At 43.2% G+C, this 17,663-nt stretch overlaps 2 protein-coding genes across 4 annotated transcripts in view; one reads left to right on the forward strand and one right to left on the reverse strand.

Moving 5' to 3' along the window:
• Positions 1-11,796, reverse strand: part of TMC5 (transmembrane channel like 5) — a 55,168-nt gene extending 43,372 nt beyond the window's left edge. For all 3 annotated transcript variants that reach the window (XM_075566054.1, XM_075566055.1, XM_075566053.1), the window contains exon 1: positions 11,592-11,796. The gene's annotated coding sequence lies outside the window, so the exon portion shown is untranslated. The remainder of the gene's footprint in view (positions 1-11,591) is intronic.
• A 5,648-nt stretch (positions 11,797-17,444) lies between these two features.
• TMC7 (transmembrane channel like 7) overlaps positions 17,445-17,663 on the forward strand; it is a 35,981-nt gene continuing 35,762 nt past the window's right edge. The window contains exon 1 of the mRNA XM_075566056.1: positions 17,445-17,662. Coding sequence (XP_075422171.1) covers positions 17,605-17,662 — 58 coding nt within the window. The 5' untranslated portion in view covers positions 17,445-17,604. The remainder of the gene's footprint in view (position 17,663) is intronic.

Genomic DNA, 17,663 nt, shown 5'->3' on the forward strand with positions numbered 1-17,663 from the left:
GAGGCCATCCCACACACACACGCGCACGCACATAACTAGAACTACTGGTAGTAAAGTATAAGTGTAATACAATAAATAAACTGTTAATGTAAAAAAAAAAAATTGTGTCCCGGTTTTTCATTTTCAAAATCTGATCACCCTAGAGAGAGGGAGAGTCTGAGAGACTGAGAGGGAGAGTCTGAGAGAGTGAGAGGGAGAGTCTGAGAGACTGAGAGGGAGAGACTGAGAGGGAGAGACTGAGAGGGAGAGACTGAGAGGGAGAGACTGAGAGGGAGAGTCTGAGAGGGAGAGTCTGAGAGGGAGAGTCTGAGAGGGAGAGACTGAGAGGGAGAGACTGAGAGGGAGAGTCTGAGAGGGAGAGACTGAGAGGGAGAGACTGAGAGGGAGAGACTGAGAGGGAGAGACTGAGAGGGAGAGTCTGAGAGGGAGAGTGTGTGTGTTTGTGTCTGTCTGTCTGTGAATAAATACAGAAAACCAACCCACAGTCAGTCACTCACCCACCCAAGTGTCAGTCACACACGAGTCAGTCAGTCACCCACCCACCCAAGTGTCAGGCACCCACCCCGTCACCCACACACCCCCACACCCACTCTCTCTCTCTGTCTAGTTAAAATTATGCCCCCCCCTGAAAACATTTCTGTGGACGCCCATGGGCTGAGGCTGAGACTGGGGCATTTGCTGCTGTCATGAGGCCACATCTAGCAAGTGCCGAAACGGGTTATCACACCTGTTCTGACGTTAACTGTCATGAGGCCCTGACCCACAAAAGGGTGCCAAACTTTAGCACCCCTGTACTCCCATTCACATGAATATCAGTAAAGTCAATGCTGGAACGGGTTGGATAACGCCCTACCGGCACTTGATAAATATGCCCCAGTGCCCTATTCATTACGCTGCGGTACTGTGATCACAGAGCGACTGCTTGCCTTGACGCTGTTGTAGCTTATTGAAGAAGGCCCAATGGTTCATGGCAACATAGATATGAACATCAGATACGCGCCACGTTTAACCACCTATGCGGCTTATTTTCCAAACTGCTGTAAAATCTCAGACCCAATTATATCCTTGGTTTTGTTTATATTTTAGAATAGTTGCATGTCTGTCCCATGCAGTTCTTGAATTCTTTCACTGTACTAATAATAATAACTTTATTGTATAGAGCATTTTTTCTCCCAATGGGACACACAGCGCGTCACAATGACAGTATAGCGCGTGGGACGCAGCACGTAGGAATATTTATAGACACAGTCCCTGCCCTGATGAGCTTACAATCTATGTTCCTGGAGCCTGAGGCACAGTGACTTTCCCAAGGTCACAAGGAACACCCACCGGGAATTTCTCCTCCCTAGCCTCTTCAACCCCTCTGCAAATCCACCACCCTTTCTTCTATATTTTATTATTTTTTTCCATCTTGTTTTCTTCGTTAGAATTCTTTGTCACTCAACAAAGCTGCACAAGGAACTAAAACCATGCCGCCAATGTTGTTATCTCTCACACAAATATCCAGTGGTTGACAAATCACCAAAAAATCTACTCGCCACACAAAAAAATCTACTCGCAACCTAGTACCAAACGTGTGCAGCTTGGGCCAATATTTACTCGCCCGGGGGTTAAATCCACTCGCCCGGGGCGAGCAAATGTATAGGTTTGTCGAACACTGCAAATATCAGTAGAAAAATAGTCACTGTGTGTCTGCACAACAGCACATCAAGAAATAAATAACCATTTGCACTTGTCTAAATTGTTTTTTGGGGGGATTATGCATAGTAGCAAAAAAGTTGCGTTTTTGCTGATGAATTCTTAGGCTGCGGTCCCAGTCAGCAATGTAGCACGCGCGCCCGGCGTGAGGCGGCGCGTGCACAGGGCTTCACCGCAGATCGCGGTCCGGGGAGAGAGGGAGAGTTTGCGACGGGAGGGTGCATGGTGGGGGTTTTGCGGGGGCGTGGCCATGACCTCACACGGCTGGTTCGCCCTCATTGGCAGAACGGCCGGCGGGGGCGTGGCCACGCCTCCGTCGCGAGTTCCAAATACAATTTTTTTGTATTTGAGAGAACTCGTCGTAGAGCGCGGCTGCACCTTCCGCGCGGAGATAGGGACTGGGCCCGGACTGATTGGGGGGGGCGGTGCTTGTGCGCACAGTGCGCTATAGAACGCACTGGGACCGCAGCCTTACAGCAGCAATCCACGCTGTGACTTTTTCTTTGCCATCTTCTTTGTATTACCTAGACCCCCGGCTCCCGAGATATTTTCACTTTTTACCACCTGACATTTCCTGGTGGGGACAACATAGCCATATGTAGAAGCACATGCACACCGCTGGTAGGTGCTGGAGGGGGGTACTTATCTGCCGGTGCGCTGTATCCAGGGAGGTCCAGACATCCCAGAGGTACTTGAGCAAAGGAATGGAAGCAGGCACACGGTCTTTCTAAAGGTGCAGTTTATTGTGCCACCAAAGGTCCAACGTTTCGGCAAATAGATTGCCTTTATCAAGGAGAGTAGCCCTCTCCTTGATAAAGGCAATCTATTTGCCGAAACGTTGGACCTTTGGTGGCACAATAAACTGCACCTTTAGAAAGACCGGGGACAACATAGCAGCATGAAAAATATTCAACAGTTTATGACAGATATTAAGTTTATTATATGTCTATTACCTTGTCTAATTGACGTCAGAAAGTCAACATTAAAATTGCAAAATAGCAAAGTGTCCTGGCAAAGGCCACTATACTGTTCTGAATGGGAGGACGCCTTTAACCTCCTTCAGCGATCACGGTTTATCGGCTGGTCCCCGGATACAGGAAACGGAAGTGGAAGGGGCACCACTTTTGTTTTGATTAGATTGGCCTCTTTGTCATCTGAGCACCCCCTTGAAAACGGCATCTATGACAATTAGCCAAAGCCATTCAGCCGCGGCCGTTTCACCGCAAGGGCATTATTTGGCCACTTCAGGTAATCCTAAAAAACCTCAACCCTTAATCATTACCTTAACCACTTAACTTAACCCCTTACCCTAAAAACCTTAACCCCTTATCCTTACCTTAACTACTAACCTTAAGCCTTAACGACGATAACTCTTAAACCCTAATCCTAACTCTACAAACCATAACCCCTAACTCAGGGACAAGACGGCCGCGGCTAAACGACCATGGGCACCTGCCCCTCTGCGGCTGTAATGCCTCGGCTAATTGCCCCTTTCTGTAGAAAACTAGCGTTTGCCCATAAAGTTCCAGGTATGTCAAACGTGCACTGAAAAAGTTAAAGGAGAAGTTCCCCCCTACCCCATTTCTGTGCATGGCTGAGAAGCAGGGGGGATCCCCGCACTATTTTCAGCTCTGGGGACACCCTAGTTCCTGAAATAGCACCGGTGCTGTCCCCTCCAGGGGAAACACAGTAACAATTTAAATCTTCTGTGTCACGTCGGCAAATAGGAAACAGTAACGTCACCTGTTGCGGCCTCTTATTGTCCCGCGTCACACGCTGGGGATTTAAATACAAGGAAGTACTGGCACTAGGGCGTTACCTGTAGCTGTGCCCCCAGAGCTGACATTAACATGGTTCAGCACCAGTGACCCGCTGCTTCGCTTCCATGTAAAAATGAGTGGGGAGGTGGGCACAGGGGGAGCTACGGTTTTAACTGTGGAAAGGATGCGGGATCCTAATTGCCTACAACAGGGGTGGCCAACTCCTGTCCTCAAGGGCCACCAACAGGTCAGGATTGACTGAGACACTGAATGAGCCATCTGTGCTGAAGCAGGGATGTCCTTAAAACCTGACCTGTTGGTGGCCCTTGAGGACTGCTGTTGGCCACTCCTGACCTAGAATATCACAGGTTCCCAACACCAGTCTTCAAGGACCTCTAACAGGACAGGTTTTAAGGCTATCCTCTAATTAGCACAGGTAGCCCAATTATTTTGACTGAACCACTTGTGCTGAAGCAGGGGTCTCCTTAAAACCTGACCTGTTGGCGGCCCTTGAGGACCGGCGTTCGCCACCCCTGACCTACGCAGTTATTTGTATTTGACAAGACGTATTCAGGTTGCGTGGAATATTTCTGCTGCACAGATAATTGCCAGCACTGATACTGTAAGTAAATAAGCAGGGCGGGGACATCGTTTCAGCCACATTCCTACAAATAATATAAAGTCTAAGACAAATAGTCCATAAGTGCCTGAGATAATAGGGAAAAGGAGCGAGAAACAAAGAAACAAAATATGGTATAGTACTTAGTAATACTATACTTCTATGATATAGTCTGTTTCCTTGTTTCTTTCTCCTCCTTTTCCCTATTATCTCAGGCACTTTTGAACAATTAGAACTAAGGACTACATTTCAGGCAGCAGAGAATAGGGAAATATAGTGCTTATAATTACATTATTTTATAGCATTATTTAAGTTATCCTTTTTATTTTATGACATTATTTTATTGTAAAGATTATTTGTAATATTATACTCCCTTTTACTATTACTCACGGGCTTGTTTTGTTTTTACAGTTCCACTACACTAATTAGCCTAAAGATTTTTATGCATCTCTTCCCATTATCTAAATAATATCAAGTAAATTAATTTACGAATGCAGCATTATAGACACATTGTTGAAGGAAAACACAGGAAAGGACTGTTAAAATATGCATTTAATTTCCAATTGTCCTTATAAATGTTATCATTTATCTCACATGCGGCAAAACAACTTATCTTATTAAAGGAAATAGTGGCCATGTCGAAAAGGCATTAAAAACAGTCTTCTGGTGACATAAAATGATCTGGTACACACGTACTGTATAAGAACTTAAAAATCTGCATTACAGATATTAGAGGGAGCTTAAAACTATCCATTTTCTGCACTCCATTTTCTTAAGGAATGATTAGGACCTGCCCTTTTTATTACAGCTGCAATATGATCTTATCTAATTTTATTGCAAGTTGTTAGAATTTAATGAGTGTCTGTTTGATGAATTGCATGCTACGCGTGCATGAAAACAAGGCAATGTAAATTATACATGGTCTTTGTTTGTAGAGAAACAGGATCAGTTTGGGTGACATCCATTGCCATGGACATACAGTAGCAACCACTCTTAGGGACTGATCTGTAACGCTCAAACGAATGTAGTTCACCCTTTCCCTGCCAGACTAGCTGCAACAAAATGACTAATTGTTACGTATGCATCGTGGAGTATGCAGCAGTTCATATCAATGGATTGAATATCCATTGAAGTGAATGCAGCTTAAATCAGAAGGCGTGAGGGCTGGGACACTGAGTTGGAAGCAGGAGAGCCCGGATCAAATCCCGGGGTCTGCTCCTTGTGACATTGTGCAAGTCACTTTATCTCCCTGTGCCTCAGGCACCAAAATCATAGATTGTAAGCTCTACGGGGCAGGGACTGTGTCTCCAAAAAATTCTATGTACAGCCCTGCATGCACTGTCAGTGCTATACAAGAAAGGTGAAGAAAAAAAAATCTTATTAAATAAGACACTAAGCCTAGATTTACTGAAGGTTGATAAATGGGGAGGGGAGGACAAGTATTAGCGATATTTAACGACAATTATATTTATCGACCGATCCACTTAATCACCGGTGGTAAGGCAGAGATGATTGGCTTTTTTACTGTGGTGATATTCTGGCGTTAATGCAGACGTATGCAAATTACTTATTAACGGCTAATTAGTCTGATACCTGGGCTACCACGAAAAGCTATCGCCAATTTTGATGGCTTCACCCAAGCAGGTTTCAAAGCAACAATCTCGCTCATTTTAACAATTTTTCTTTCTTTTTATTAACAGGATTTCAACGGGCCGTCCTCCGGAGCTGAGCCTACTTATTTTTAGCTTCCAGAAAACCCCCTCCCCTGTTCCCCGGATGCTTAACTGTGTAGTTACAGGAGATCTCCCTGGATATTTAAACGGGCGGCCAATAGGAAGTCGCAACAGATGACGTCGTGGTTTCCCATTGGCTCCCAGGAGCCACATGTTTTGGCAGCCATTTTTATTTTCCTGGGAGGAGGTTTAACATCAGTCATTTCACTGGTAAGTATCTTTGGAACTGGGGGGCTCAAAACAGCTCAATTTGACTCCGGAGGATTCCCCGGGGCTCAAATTCTACAAGAAATAAAAGAGGAACAGGCAGGAACCTTATCTTGCCTATGTATATAAAAAGGTACATAAAGAGAGGCAAGATAAGATTAGGGAACCTAGAATAGCTGATAAAAATAGATAACAACAACATTGTAAACATATTAATATTTTAACCCCTTAGTAGTCCTGGTCAACGCACGACTATCTCAGCACTTGGGCTGGATTGATTTCTGCACATATGGATGTTACGCTTTTTGTGCTGTATGTCTAGGGTGTGTATGCTGTATATCAACCCCTTTGGTACCCAATGGCATTCCTTCGAATGCATTGGTATCCTCAGGCATCAAAGGGGGTACATTATTTACGAGAGGGCGGTAGCGTGTTAGCCCACTGAGTGGACAGAAAGGAAGGCTTTATTACACGGTCACATTGTAGATGAGGTTGAAAAATGACATACGTCCATCAAGTTCAACCTATGCTAAATTTAGACAACAGATACTTATCCTATATTTGTGATAGAAAAGAACAAAAACCTGGCAAAAAAAGTGATACCTTTTTAATGAAAGGTATCACTTTTGCGAATGTTTTGTTCTTTTCTATTACAAAATCCTTCTAATGTTTAACTAATGGACAGTATAAAAAGAGGACGAGTTCTCAGGGCCTCCAAAGTCCTGTCTTCAGGCAATTTTTACAAAAGAAACTGAAATTGCATGTGGAAACGCTTAACAAAATTCAGCTACTCTAGCTTACGTGTCAATATCTTCATATACAAGTACCCCAAGCACTTTTCATGATATTTAGTGGGCTTTTCTTCAATTCTTCTCTTAAAAAAAAAAAAACAGCCTCTTTTTTTTTTTTCAATAGCCATGGGCAAAACATACAAGTTGAGCAGGAATCCATGGGGCGCCACAGCATACAGCGGAAACAATAAGGGACAGCAAAGAGCAGTGACCGCCAAGTTAAAGTGTATTATGTGTATTTTGACTGCGCCTTCTGATTTCATAGATTTTTCTCTTGGGCGTGGGCCAGTTGTAGGATTTATTTGATAAATGTTAACGGAAATAATCCAAATGAAAGCATAGAAATGTTACCCTCTGAAAATGAATGCTGCAGTGCAGGGGTGCGCAAACTGGGGGGCACAAGATTTTTCAGGGGGGGGCGCAGCGGTTGCAGAGTCCCTGCGCTCTTCCCCAAGGCATTTCAATTAAATGCTGGCGGACTGCGTGACGCCTCTGAAACTATCCTTACCTTGTGTGTCGCCATGACAACGTGACATCACTTGATGCCGTCGACAAGGTAAGGGAGGGGGGCGCGAACAGGGAGGGAAGCAGGCAGGGGGCACAGGGGGCAAAGAGTCCGCACCCCTGCTGTAGTGCTTCGTGGCATATTTATATACATACATATCAGTTTTGCCCGATTATAAAGCTACGTTGAAAAGTACATACTCGCCTTATAATCGCGCACTTGGCTGCTGCTAACACGACAGGAACAGTCTACGCATGCGCTCCTTTCAGTCCTGTGCAAGCTACTAACACAGCAGCCGCCTGCGCATGCGCTCCTTTCAGTCCTGTGCAAGCTATTAACACAGCAGCCGCCTGCGCATGCGCTCCTTTCAGTCCTGTGCAAGCTATTAACACAGCAGCCGCCTGCGCATGCGCTCCTTTCAGTCCTGTATTGTATTGTATGTCTTTATTTATATAGCGTCATTAATGTACATAGCACTTCACAGCAGTAATACACGTGGTAATCAAATAAATAACAGATACTATAAATAACAGATCATGGGAATAAGCGCTTTAGACATAAAAGTAACATTAAGGAAGAGTAGTCCCTGCCCCGAGGAGCTTACAGTCTAATTGGTAGGTAGGGAGAACGTACAGAGACGGTAGGGGGGAGTTCTGGTAAGTGCGTCTGCAGGGGGCCAAGCTTTATGTATCATGTGTTCAGAATATCCACAGTGCTATTCATATGCTTCTTTAAGCAAGTGTGTCTTAAGGTGGGTCTTAAAGGTGGATAGAGAGAGTGCAAGTCGGGTACTGAGGGGAAGGGCATTCCAGAGGTTTGGGGCAATCAGTGAAAAAGGTTTAAGGCGGGAGAGGGCTTTAGATACAAATGGGGTAGAAAGAAGACTTCCTTGAGAAGAACGCAAGAATCTGGATGGTGCATAACGAGAAATTAGGGCTGAGATGTAAGGAGGGGCAGAAGAGTGTAAAGCTTTAAAAGTGAGGAGAAGAATGGAGTGTGAGATGCGGGATTTGATCGGAAGCCAGGAGAGGGATTTCATGAGGGGAGATGCTGAGACAGATTTAGGAAAGAGTAGAGTGATTCTGGCAGCAGTGTTTAGGATAGATTGTAGGGGAGACAGGTGAGAGGCAGGAAGGCCGGACAGCAGGAGGTTACAGTAATCAAGAACGGAGAGAATGAGGGCCTGAGTCAGAGTTTTAGCAGTTGAGCAACAGAGGAAAGGGCGTATCTTTGTTATATTGCGGAGGAAAAAGCAACAGGTTTTAGATATGTTTTGAATGTGAGGGGCGAATGTGAGCGAGGAGTCGAGTGTGACCCCTAGGCAGCATGCTTGGGCTACTGGGTGAATGATTGTAGTTCCAACAGTAATGTGGAAGGAGGTTGTAGGGCCAGGTTTGGGAGGAATTATGAGGAGCTCTGTTTTAGCCATGTTGAGTTTAAGGCGGCGGAGGGCCATCCAGGATGATATAGCAGAGAGACATTCAGAAACTTTTGGTTTGTACAGCAGGTGTAAGGTCGGGTGTTGAAAAGTACATTTGTGTGTCGTCAGCATAGAGGTGATATTTAAACCCAAAAGATGTTAAGCTATTAACACAGCAGCCCCTGTGCATGCGCTCCTTTCAGTCCTGTGTAAGCTAACATTGTTTGCATCTGACAGTTAAAAACACACAACTCACTGTTATAAGTCACTGTTCTTCATTAGTTTATATAAGTCACAGACACAGGCATACATTCATGTTTATTACTATTAAAAAATTAGTATTGAAATATAGGGAACAAGATATAACATTTTTAATTTTCACTCCACATAAAAAAAATATTCCCAGCTACTACTGAAATTAGGGGTTTGCCTTATATTCGGGGTCGCCCGAATTTACCTGATCACCTGCTGTCTGTGATGGGATCATATGAGCCAGTTCCGGTAATCATTGATGGCAAAAGATCAAATGTGATTTTTTTATCGCTCACAGTAACTTTATCTACTCTAATTGTATATCACTATGGATTTTTGAATTGGACTTTAGATATTTTCTAATTATTATTGCTATGCATATATATGGATTTGTATTGATTGCACTTATGTGTTCACTTTAGCTTTATAATTGCACTATCACTTTTTATCACATTTATATTAAGAGGAGCGCTGATTTTCCTCCCTCACTTCTTCACACCTACATACATACACACAATAACAGATTGCAGAGTATCTCCTTAACCCATTGAGGGGGGCCTGCAACTGTATTTACTTGCCTTCTAAGCAGAAGACACTGTGTAGATGCTTAGATAGATGTACTCTGTGTCACTATCAGCAATGCAGTATATCTATTTTCAAGCAGAAAGTGCGGATGGGAATGAGTGGGGCACCTCATATAAAAAATTACCTTGGATACTACCATTAATACACAGAGTAAAATAACACACATATTCAAGCGCTAATTTAAAACCCCACTGTTTTCCCTCTTTCCCACCAGAGCCCAATCTTACACTTAGTCTACAGTCCAGGACGTTTTCTTCTTTATGGTCCTGAAAGTCCAAAGGTTCAGATAGAACTGAACACTTTGTTCCAACACATCTGATTAGAGCTAAACTTGTTATTATTTATAAATCAGGATGTTTTGTTTCCATTCAGAGTCAAACAGTGGCATAACTACTCCTTAAGGGGCCCCCCGGGCAACGTCATGACATCACGGCCCTGTGAAGTCACATTCCAACACGTTGCCATGTGACATTACATCCCCATGACACTGCAGCGTCATATGGCGTTGCAGACATCATGGGTGAGGGCTGCTGTGTTACAGAGACCCCACCCTCTCTCTGGCTCTCAGTTTCATTGCTGTGGGGAAGAGTGTGGGGCCTCTGTAACCGCTTGTGGTGGTCATCAAGAGTCCGGAGAGAGGGTTTCAACTCCCTTTGCCCCCCTCCCTCCTTGAGCGGGGGACCCCAGGATCTGCCCAGGTATCAGCGGCGGCAGTTACGTCACTGCCTGGTAGCCAGACTTCCTGCTCCCGTTCGTGTTTCCCACCCTTTGTTGGTCTTCCTCATTGTTCCCCTATATGTTCTCGATAGGTCTCGGATGGGTGTCCTCCCTAAATTCCTACATGCGCTCTAATACTGAGTTTTCTTGGTGAGTGGCACGTTAGAAGAAGTTTGATATAAATATTATCCCAAAGCCTGGAAGCTTTAATGCTACAGTAATGGAACTCAAAAATATATTGAGATTAGCACAGGGAGAGGGTGTGTGTGTCTGGGGGGGGGGGGGGGGGTATTAAGAAAAGTGACAAATGCTAGAGATCTAGATCAGGGGTGTTCGACTCCAGTCCTCAAGACCCCCCAACAGGTCAGGTTGTAAGGATATCACTGCTTTAACACAGGTGGCTCAATCAGTGGCACCTGTGCTGAAGCAGGGATATCTTTAAAACCTCACCTGTTGGGGGTCTTGAGTACTGGAGTTGAGCACAGCAGACCTGAAACACTTCTAAAGAGGGGGAATGGGTGGCCTGCATATAGTATGCATACAGAGTTCATGTAAAAAGCTGTATATAGGGAAGTGGGAAGGGAAATTAATTTGAAAAGAACTATACAAAAGGGAAATTACTTTGTAGTGAACTGCGACTGCATTTACTTACTGTTCAATGCGCCAGGAAGAAATATGTAAAATAGATACCTATTATTGCTTTATTTCTACAGTTCCATCCAGCTATGTTACCGCTGCCAACATGTGCCCTCTGCATGTGTGAAAAGGTCAATCCATAGAGGCATGCACTACTTATTAATTCTGTATATGACAGCCCGCCCCTGTAACATTAAATGTGTTAACACACCAACCATAATGCTGCTCACCTTAGCATTTAAACAATTCACTGTGCACCCACTGAGCTCTCCCCTCTCACAAGGGTCTTCTTTAGCAGAGCACACATATAACTGTTCCCCAGGCAAAGGGATTTAGTTACTGAGGTCTCCCAGCTGCAGAACCAGTCCAAAAGAATTGCTCAAACTGTATAACTTTATCAAAGGCATAGATAGATGGATAGATTAGATTGATTGATTGATAGATAGATAGATAGATAGATAGATAGATAGATAGATAGATAGATAGATCTTTAATCAACATGATACTTAGTATAAGTGCATATCCACACTGCTGGAAACACATGCATTTAAAGAGCAGCGCGCAATGCACCGATGCAGCATTCAGCCCTGGTACACGGTGCATTCATACATCTGCTCCTTCACGCACTGATGGAATCAGGGGAGGGGGGAAGCACAAGGGACCTGTACCTGTGAATGTTGCAGAGTCCGGGTCTCGCGCTCAGTCCACGGGACGCCTCGAGCACCAGGTGTTTTGTCAGCGCCTCGCGCACCGCCTCGCGCCTGGAGGGTGTCGAGATGCCAGGTTGCAACAGCGCAGAGCAGGTGCCCTCTCATAAAGCAAAGTGCACCCAGTGCCGCGAGCTTGCCTCTTCACACACACACACACACACACAGGAGGGAACTCCCCCTCCGTACAGAGACCTCTCTTCCTCCCCGGAAATCTTCTCTGGGATAATTGGTCACCCTGTCTCCTGAGAAACCAAACACTGTGTTATTATCACATGCATAGGAAACGCCACTCTTGCCCCGAGAGTCAGGCACACAGCACACAGAGTGCAGGAATCCACTGCAGGTCAGGCACATGAGGGGGATTAAGTGAGGGCTGTAATGGTCACTTTGGGTCGGTTTGTAAAAGTATTACTGGAGGAAACAAAAACTGTCTTATCCACGTGCCTTTAAAAATAAGTAGTGACACTGTCTGTGCCTGGTTGCAAAACCTCTACACTTATTAAAAGTTGTATGCACATACTGTATGCTCTAAACCAGAAAGGAGAAGAGCCTTCTTAAAAGAAATACCACACAAAGATTATATTTATATATTTCTTGACACTGTAGATCTGTTACAAATGTTCACTTTTCATAATGCCAAACACACCTTTCCGCAGAAGCAGCAGAAGCTGGAGACTCAAAACAATTCTAAGTGCTACAGGCAAGTTTGGAAACAACTCAATTAAATTGGTTTCTAGTGCTGTATGTTCTGTAGCCAATTGCTGGAGTAAGGCTACGCTTGTAGTGCCGGCGACGCCAGGCTACGGACGCTGGAAAAATCAAATTGAGATGACTTGTAGCGATCGCGACCAAGCCGTCGCGCCACGCTTACTATAAGCGCACGCGATGGCGGCAATGCATTTATTTTGATGCAACGTCGCTGTCGCCGGCAATTTTTTTGAGTCTCTCGCTTCTGTTGCTTCTGCGGAAAGAAGTTTTAGCGTTATGAAGAGAGTGAAGAATTTTAACAGATGTCTCAAGAAATGCTACATGGGTTATCAATTCTTCACCTAAATTCTGACGTTGCGCGTTGACAATAGATTTTTCAACGATAAAGACATTTGCAAAAAAATAAAGCTCGAAAAGCATTTTTAAAATCATTTTAATTCATTTAAATTTTTTATTCGAGTAATGTTATACAGGTTGTCAAATTTTATCTCAAATAAATATAAATTATATTTAAATTGTGAAGCATTGTAGTCAGTAATGTAAATAATTTTAATTGATTTTATTAATATATTTGTATGGCTTTTGGAGTGGGGTGGGGCCCCACATTTGTGACTGTCCCGGGTTCTGAAGAATATTCCATACTTGAACTCAGCGCTTCACAAAGAATACAGTACATGGAATTATAAATAATAATACAATAAGTGCAGCAAAATCAGACAATATGAAAGGAAATCCCTGCCCCGAAGAGTTTACAATCTAAGTGGAATGTTGGGAGACTTACCGAGACAGCAGGTTTGGGAATAAGTGCTGTAAATGGCTGTGCTTGGCCACAATGGGGGGTAGGAGCGACTGTGGGTGTGGGACAGTAGCCATGAGTGCAGGCTATTTGGATGCCTGAATTGTGGGGCGAGTTTTAAGGTTAGTCAGTATTAAATCAGATAGGTTAATGCCATTAGCAGGGGAAGAGGTGGCAGGGAGACGTGGGTGAGAGCAGGTGTATAAATGGCTGGGTCCAGGATTAGGAGATGTATCCCCAGCAGCAGGAAGGAGAAGATAGAGGGTGTGAATAGAGGATATGTGGGGATGCTTTTTATTGCGGGGTAAATAAGTTGTTGGGATAGAGGTGTTTAAATAATTGTGCAGTGTATGGGCACAGGCATAGGTGGAGGGGAGGAGAGATGAAGAAATGTGGGTAGGATGGGAGTGGGGAAGTTGGTGAGAACAGAAAGGTTTACAATGGAGTAAGGAAACAGTAAACAGAGAAATCAATAAGAAGGGCATAGTGAGCTGCATTAGGAGAGTCTTCCCATGTATTGGAGGATAGGAAAAGTACAAGTTATCACAGCGTTTGGAAAATCAAGTTCTCACTGTTGCAGAGTTACAGAACCACCATAGGCTGCCAGGATCAGCTTCTCCCTGTCCCTTTCTTTGCTTGCCCTCTGCAGAGATCTGGAAGAAGGTTGCCTGAAAGCCGTCATCACCTCCACTCACACAAGCCCGTGTGAGTTTATTCATTTATATATCCTTTCTGACACCTCAGCGTGTTCGAGTTGTATGTGTTCACTTACCTTTTGATCCCCTCTGTGTATGTCCCTTGTGTGTCCACTACGGCTCATATGAGCCAGAACACACGGGTACTAGAAACTACCAGCAAGCGATCAACGTAAGATGACAACTACTCCATCAGATGATGGGATGGGATCTTGCTCACATATGCCCGTGTGAGTATTTGTAGTATCACTATACCCCAGTCACCGCATATACATCTATTCATGCTTTTTACATGCGCTCATCTCCACTTCTTTCACTAACCTACCTAGGATAAGGGATAGATCCTATTTTGATTGAACTGCAGTATCAGGGCCAGTAGTACTTTCTGTCACTCCGAGCCTCATATCATTTCCCAATCTACGCCACCACAAGGGCTCTAAAAAGATTTATTCGAGGGAGCGCCACTGTCTTTCTTCTTTTTTGTTGTTGTAGTGCAATATATATATATATATATATATATATATATATATATATATATATATATATATATATATATATATATATATATATATATATACTGTATACACATACACTGTTCAGGAAAAAAGGGACCCCATTTGATTTTTATCATACCTTATATATTTCTCTCTCCATCCCCCTGAAAATTTGCACATTTGTAGGTCTGTTATGTAGATTAACGCTATATAAAAAGCACAATCAACTGATGTTCACTAAATTGATGTCACTGTATTATGTCAACAATACAAGATACACTGCGGGAGGTTCATGCTCATTAAACGAGAAATAGGAGTTTTTCCTTCGTAGCTCGTAAATGTGTTAAACTGTTGTAATCTAATCTGAAACACTAAGATTACTATAACGTATGGTTCAAAGTTTGTGTTAAAAAATGTCCTCCTTCTGCTGAAACGTACACCCGAAGACAAGAACGCCACTGGCTAATTGCATAATTGATAACGCGCTGATTCAGCTGTAACTATGCACTTCCAAAGAATATTTATTAGATTATCAAATCATTCTTAAATGTAATACTCTACTGGGACAGACCTATAATTGCTCTGCAAGATATGATGAAAAATAAAAGGAGTCCCACGTTTTCCAAACGCAGTGTATATATGTTATTATTGTGCAATTTTTCTATTAAACTTGCATGTCACCAATCTATTACGTGCTTTCTACAGTGACTCAAATGTCCTGTAATGATGACATGCTCAAGAAATATGTGCCTCAAATGTTTCGCTTTTCGGTGACAGTATAAATTGGCTTATCATTTCCTCCATAAAAAGTCATGGCTTTGCTGACCTAATTGTAAGCACAAATTAAAAAAATTTTAAATAAATAAAATGCATTACTGAATATGTTAATTGTACTTTTCTTTCCTGCTTATTAAAAAAAAAACAGAGGAGGTATTGTACGGTTTATGAGCGCGATTAAAGCCGTATGGTGTGTAAAAACAGAAGCTACCAAAACGTCGCCATCTTTCTCTAAAAGATCCTACAACCGAAGTTATTATATGACCGTGACATGATCAATAGGGTAAATATGGGTGATTACCACCTTTTGTTTTTAGGTGAAGTGTAAGTATTTTGAAATATTTTTTTTAAAACTTTTTGTAGAACTTACTTTTTATTAAAGAAAATTCAACATTCGTGCATCATTAAATGTAGCCATTATTTTGCTCACGTTGCTTTTCACTAGTAATAAAATATAAAGAGAAGGAGAATTCCTTAATTTAGTGTTACACTTATGCCTGCGACTCAGGAACACTATTTCACATTTAAAATGGGAGTGACTGCTTAGTGTGTGAGGATAGACTCAGATCAGTAAAGGTACGCTACAAGAATCTCTACAAAACAAAAAGGAGAAACAACGCAAGCTCCGGAGTGCAATATTTATTACAAAAACATCAAGAATGTAACAAAAAAGAGTGTAACAAGAAAGAGTGTAAAAAGAAAGTGTAATAAGAGTAAGAAGAAAGAATGTAACAAGAAAGTGTAACAAGAAAGAGTATAATAAGAGTAACAAGAAAGAGTGTAACAAGAAAGAGTGTAAAAAGAAAGTGTAATAAGAAAGAGTATAATAAGAGTTACAAGAAAGAGTGTAACAAGAAAGAATGTAATAAATACTGCACTATGGAGGTTATGGCATTTCTCCTTTTTGTTTTGTAGATTTTCTATTAGATGTTTTCGTGTTTATATTTACATCTTTTATTTAATGAATATAATGATATCACTGTTTGCATTGTAAGAGTACTTCAAGCACATTTGGTTTGCTGCTAATCGGCGCTACACAGAGTTATGCTATCATAAGCTGGACTCTCTCTCTATAAACTATTTTTCTTTACTCTTTCTTTTCTTATACTTGCTGTATTTATTTATAAAATATGTAACTAGGACAAAATACATTGTGAGTTACGTCTCGTTTTCAAGTATGAGCTGGGACAGTTTAGACTGTTGAAAAATTCTGGAAAAAAAGACACACACACACACACATGTCTTTTTTTTCCAAAAAATGTTGTCCTGGTTAAATATTTTATAAATAAATACAGCAAGAATAAAAAAAGAAATAGTAAAGAAAAATAATGTATAGCTTCCTGCATATTATGGACATGAATAACAAACAGTGGCAGAGTCTTATTATCTTAGTCTAACATCTGTGACACTGACTAGATCGCAACATTGTACTGAATAAGGACAGTACAAGGAGTCACCATTGTGAGAGGCACCCAAAGAAGCTATTTTGTGTGTTTACAAGGAGTGCTAATTATATCTTGTACTTTATCAGAAAGAGATTTCATGTAGGGTTTACATTTTTTTAATAATTTGCCCCCTCTATTCTGTCACTCTGTAGTGGAGTCCAGTCTTTCCAGGGTTAACATAACATATGTGTTTCCATTTGCAAGATAACAGGTGGCGAGGGCAGAATCCAGTTCGTAAATGAAGCTTTTTCGGGGAGCAATATGAGACCTACAATCTGACTTTAGCATTGTCAGACTTTAGTGTAACCCAAGATCACCGCCCTATGACAGGGCTGGCCAACCCCAGTCCTCAAGAGCCACCTCCTCAGTTATTATGACTGAGCCACTGATTGAGCCACCTGTGCTGAAGCAGGGATATCCGGCAAACCTGACCTGTTGGTGGCCCGTGAGGACTGGAGTTGGCCACCCTTGCCTATGGCAAAATGGCACATTCATCTTCAAAGTCATAAAGTGAAACAACTTTGGTGCTGCGGTCGCTGGGAAAATCTAATTGAGATGACTTCCAGCGATCGCGACCAAGCCGTCGCGCTTACTATAAGCGCACGCGATGGCGGCAATGCACTTGTTTTGACGCGACGTCGCCGGCACTATAAGCGCAGCCATGTTATCTTATATTAATAATCCCAGCTGCTTTTTTCCCTGCGATTTTTTAACACAGGGTTGAAGCAGGGGGTCTCTGTGGCTGAACCCCACGAAGCTCAGCTCCTGGGACCCCCTGCTTCCTCAGATAGAGAGACCTCTGTATCTCCTGCAGCTCTGGTCACATGGGCCAATAGGAAGCCGCTGGAATCCAGCCAATCCGCTCGCTGTGACGTCATACCCGGAAGTGAAGACCTCCCCATCAGCCGATAGCGCTCGAGGCGTTGCCGTGGTAACAGCTCTCGAAGGGGGGTGGCCAGTGGTTGGGTTGAGCCGCTTCTCCCGGTACCCCGAGGAAAGGGGGTGGGAGAGGGTACGGAGGGCCTGCCCTGTCACAGACCTCTCTCTCTCTGGGTGATGCATACTGTGAGCTCTCACATGGCAGACCGGAGCCCGGAGAGCCCGGACAGTGACGG

The sequence above is a fragment of the Ascaphus truei genome, chromosome 11 (genome assembly GCF_040206685.1).
Source record: "Ascaphus truei isolate aAscTru1 chromosome 11, aAscTru1.hap1, whole genome shotgun sequence".
Lineage (NCBI taxonomy): Eukaryota > Metazoa > Chordata > Amphibia > Anura > Ascaphidae > Ascaphus > Ascaphus truei.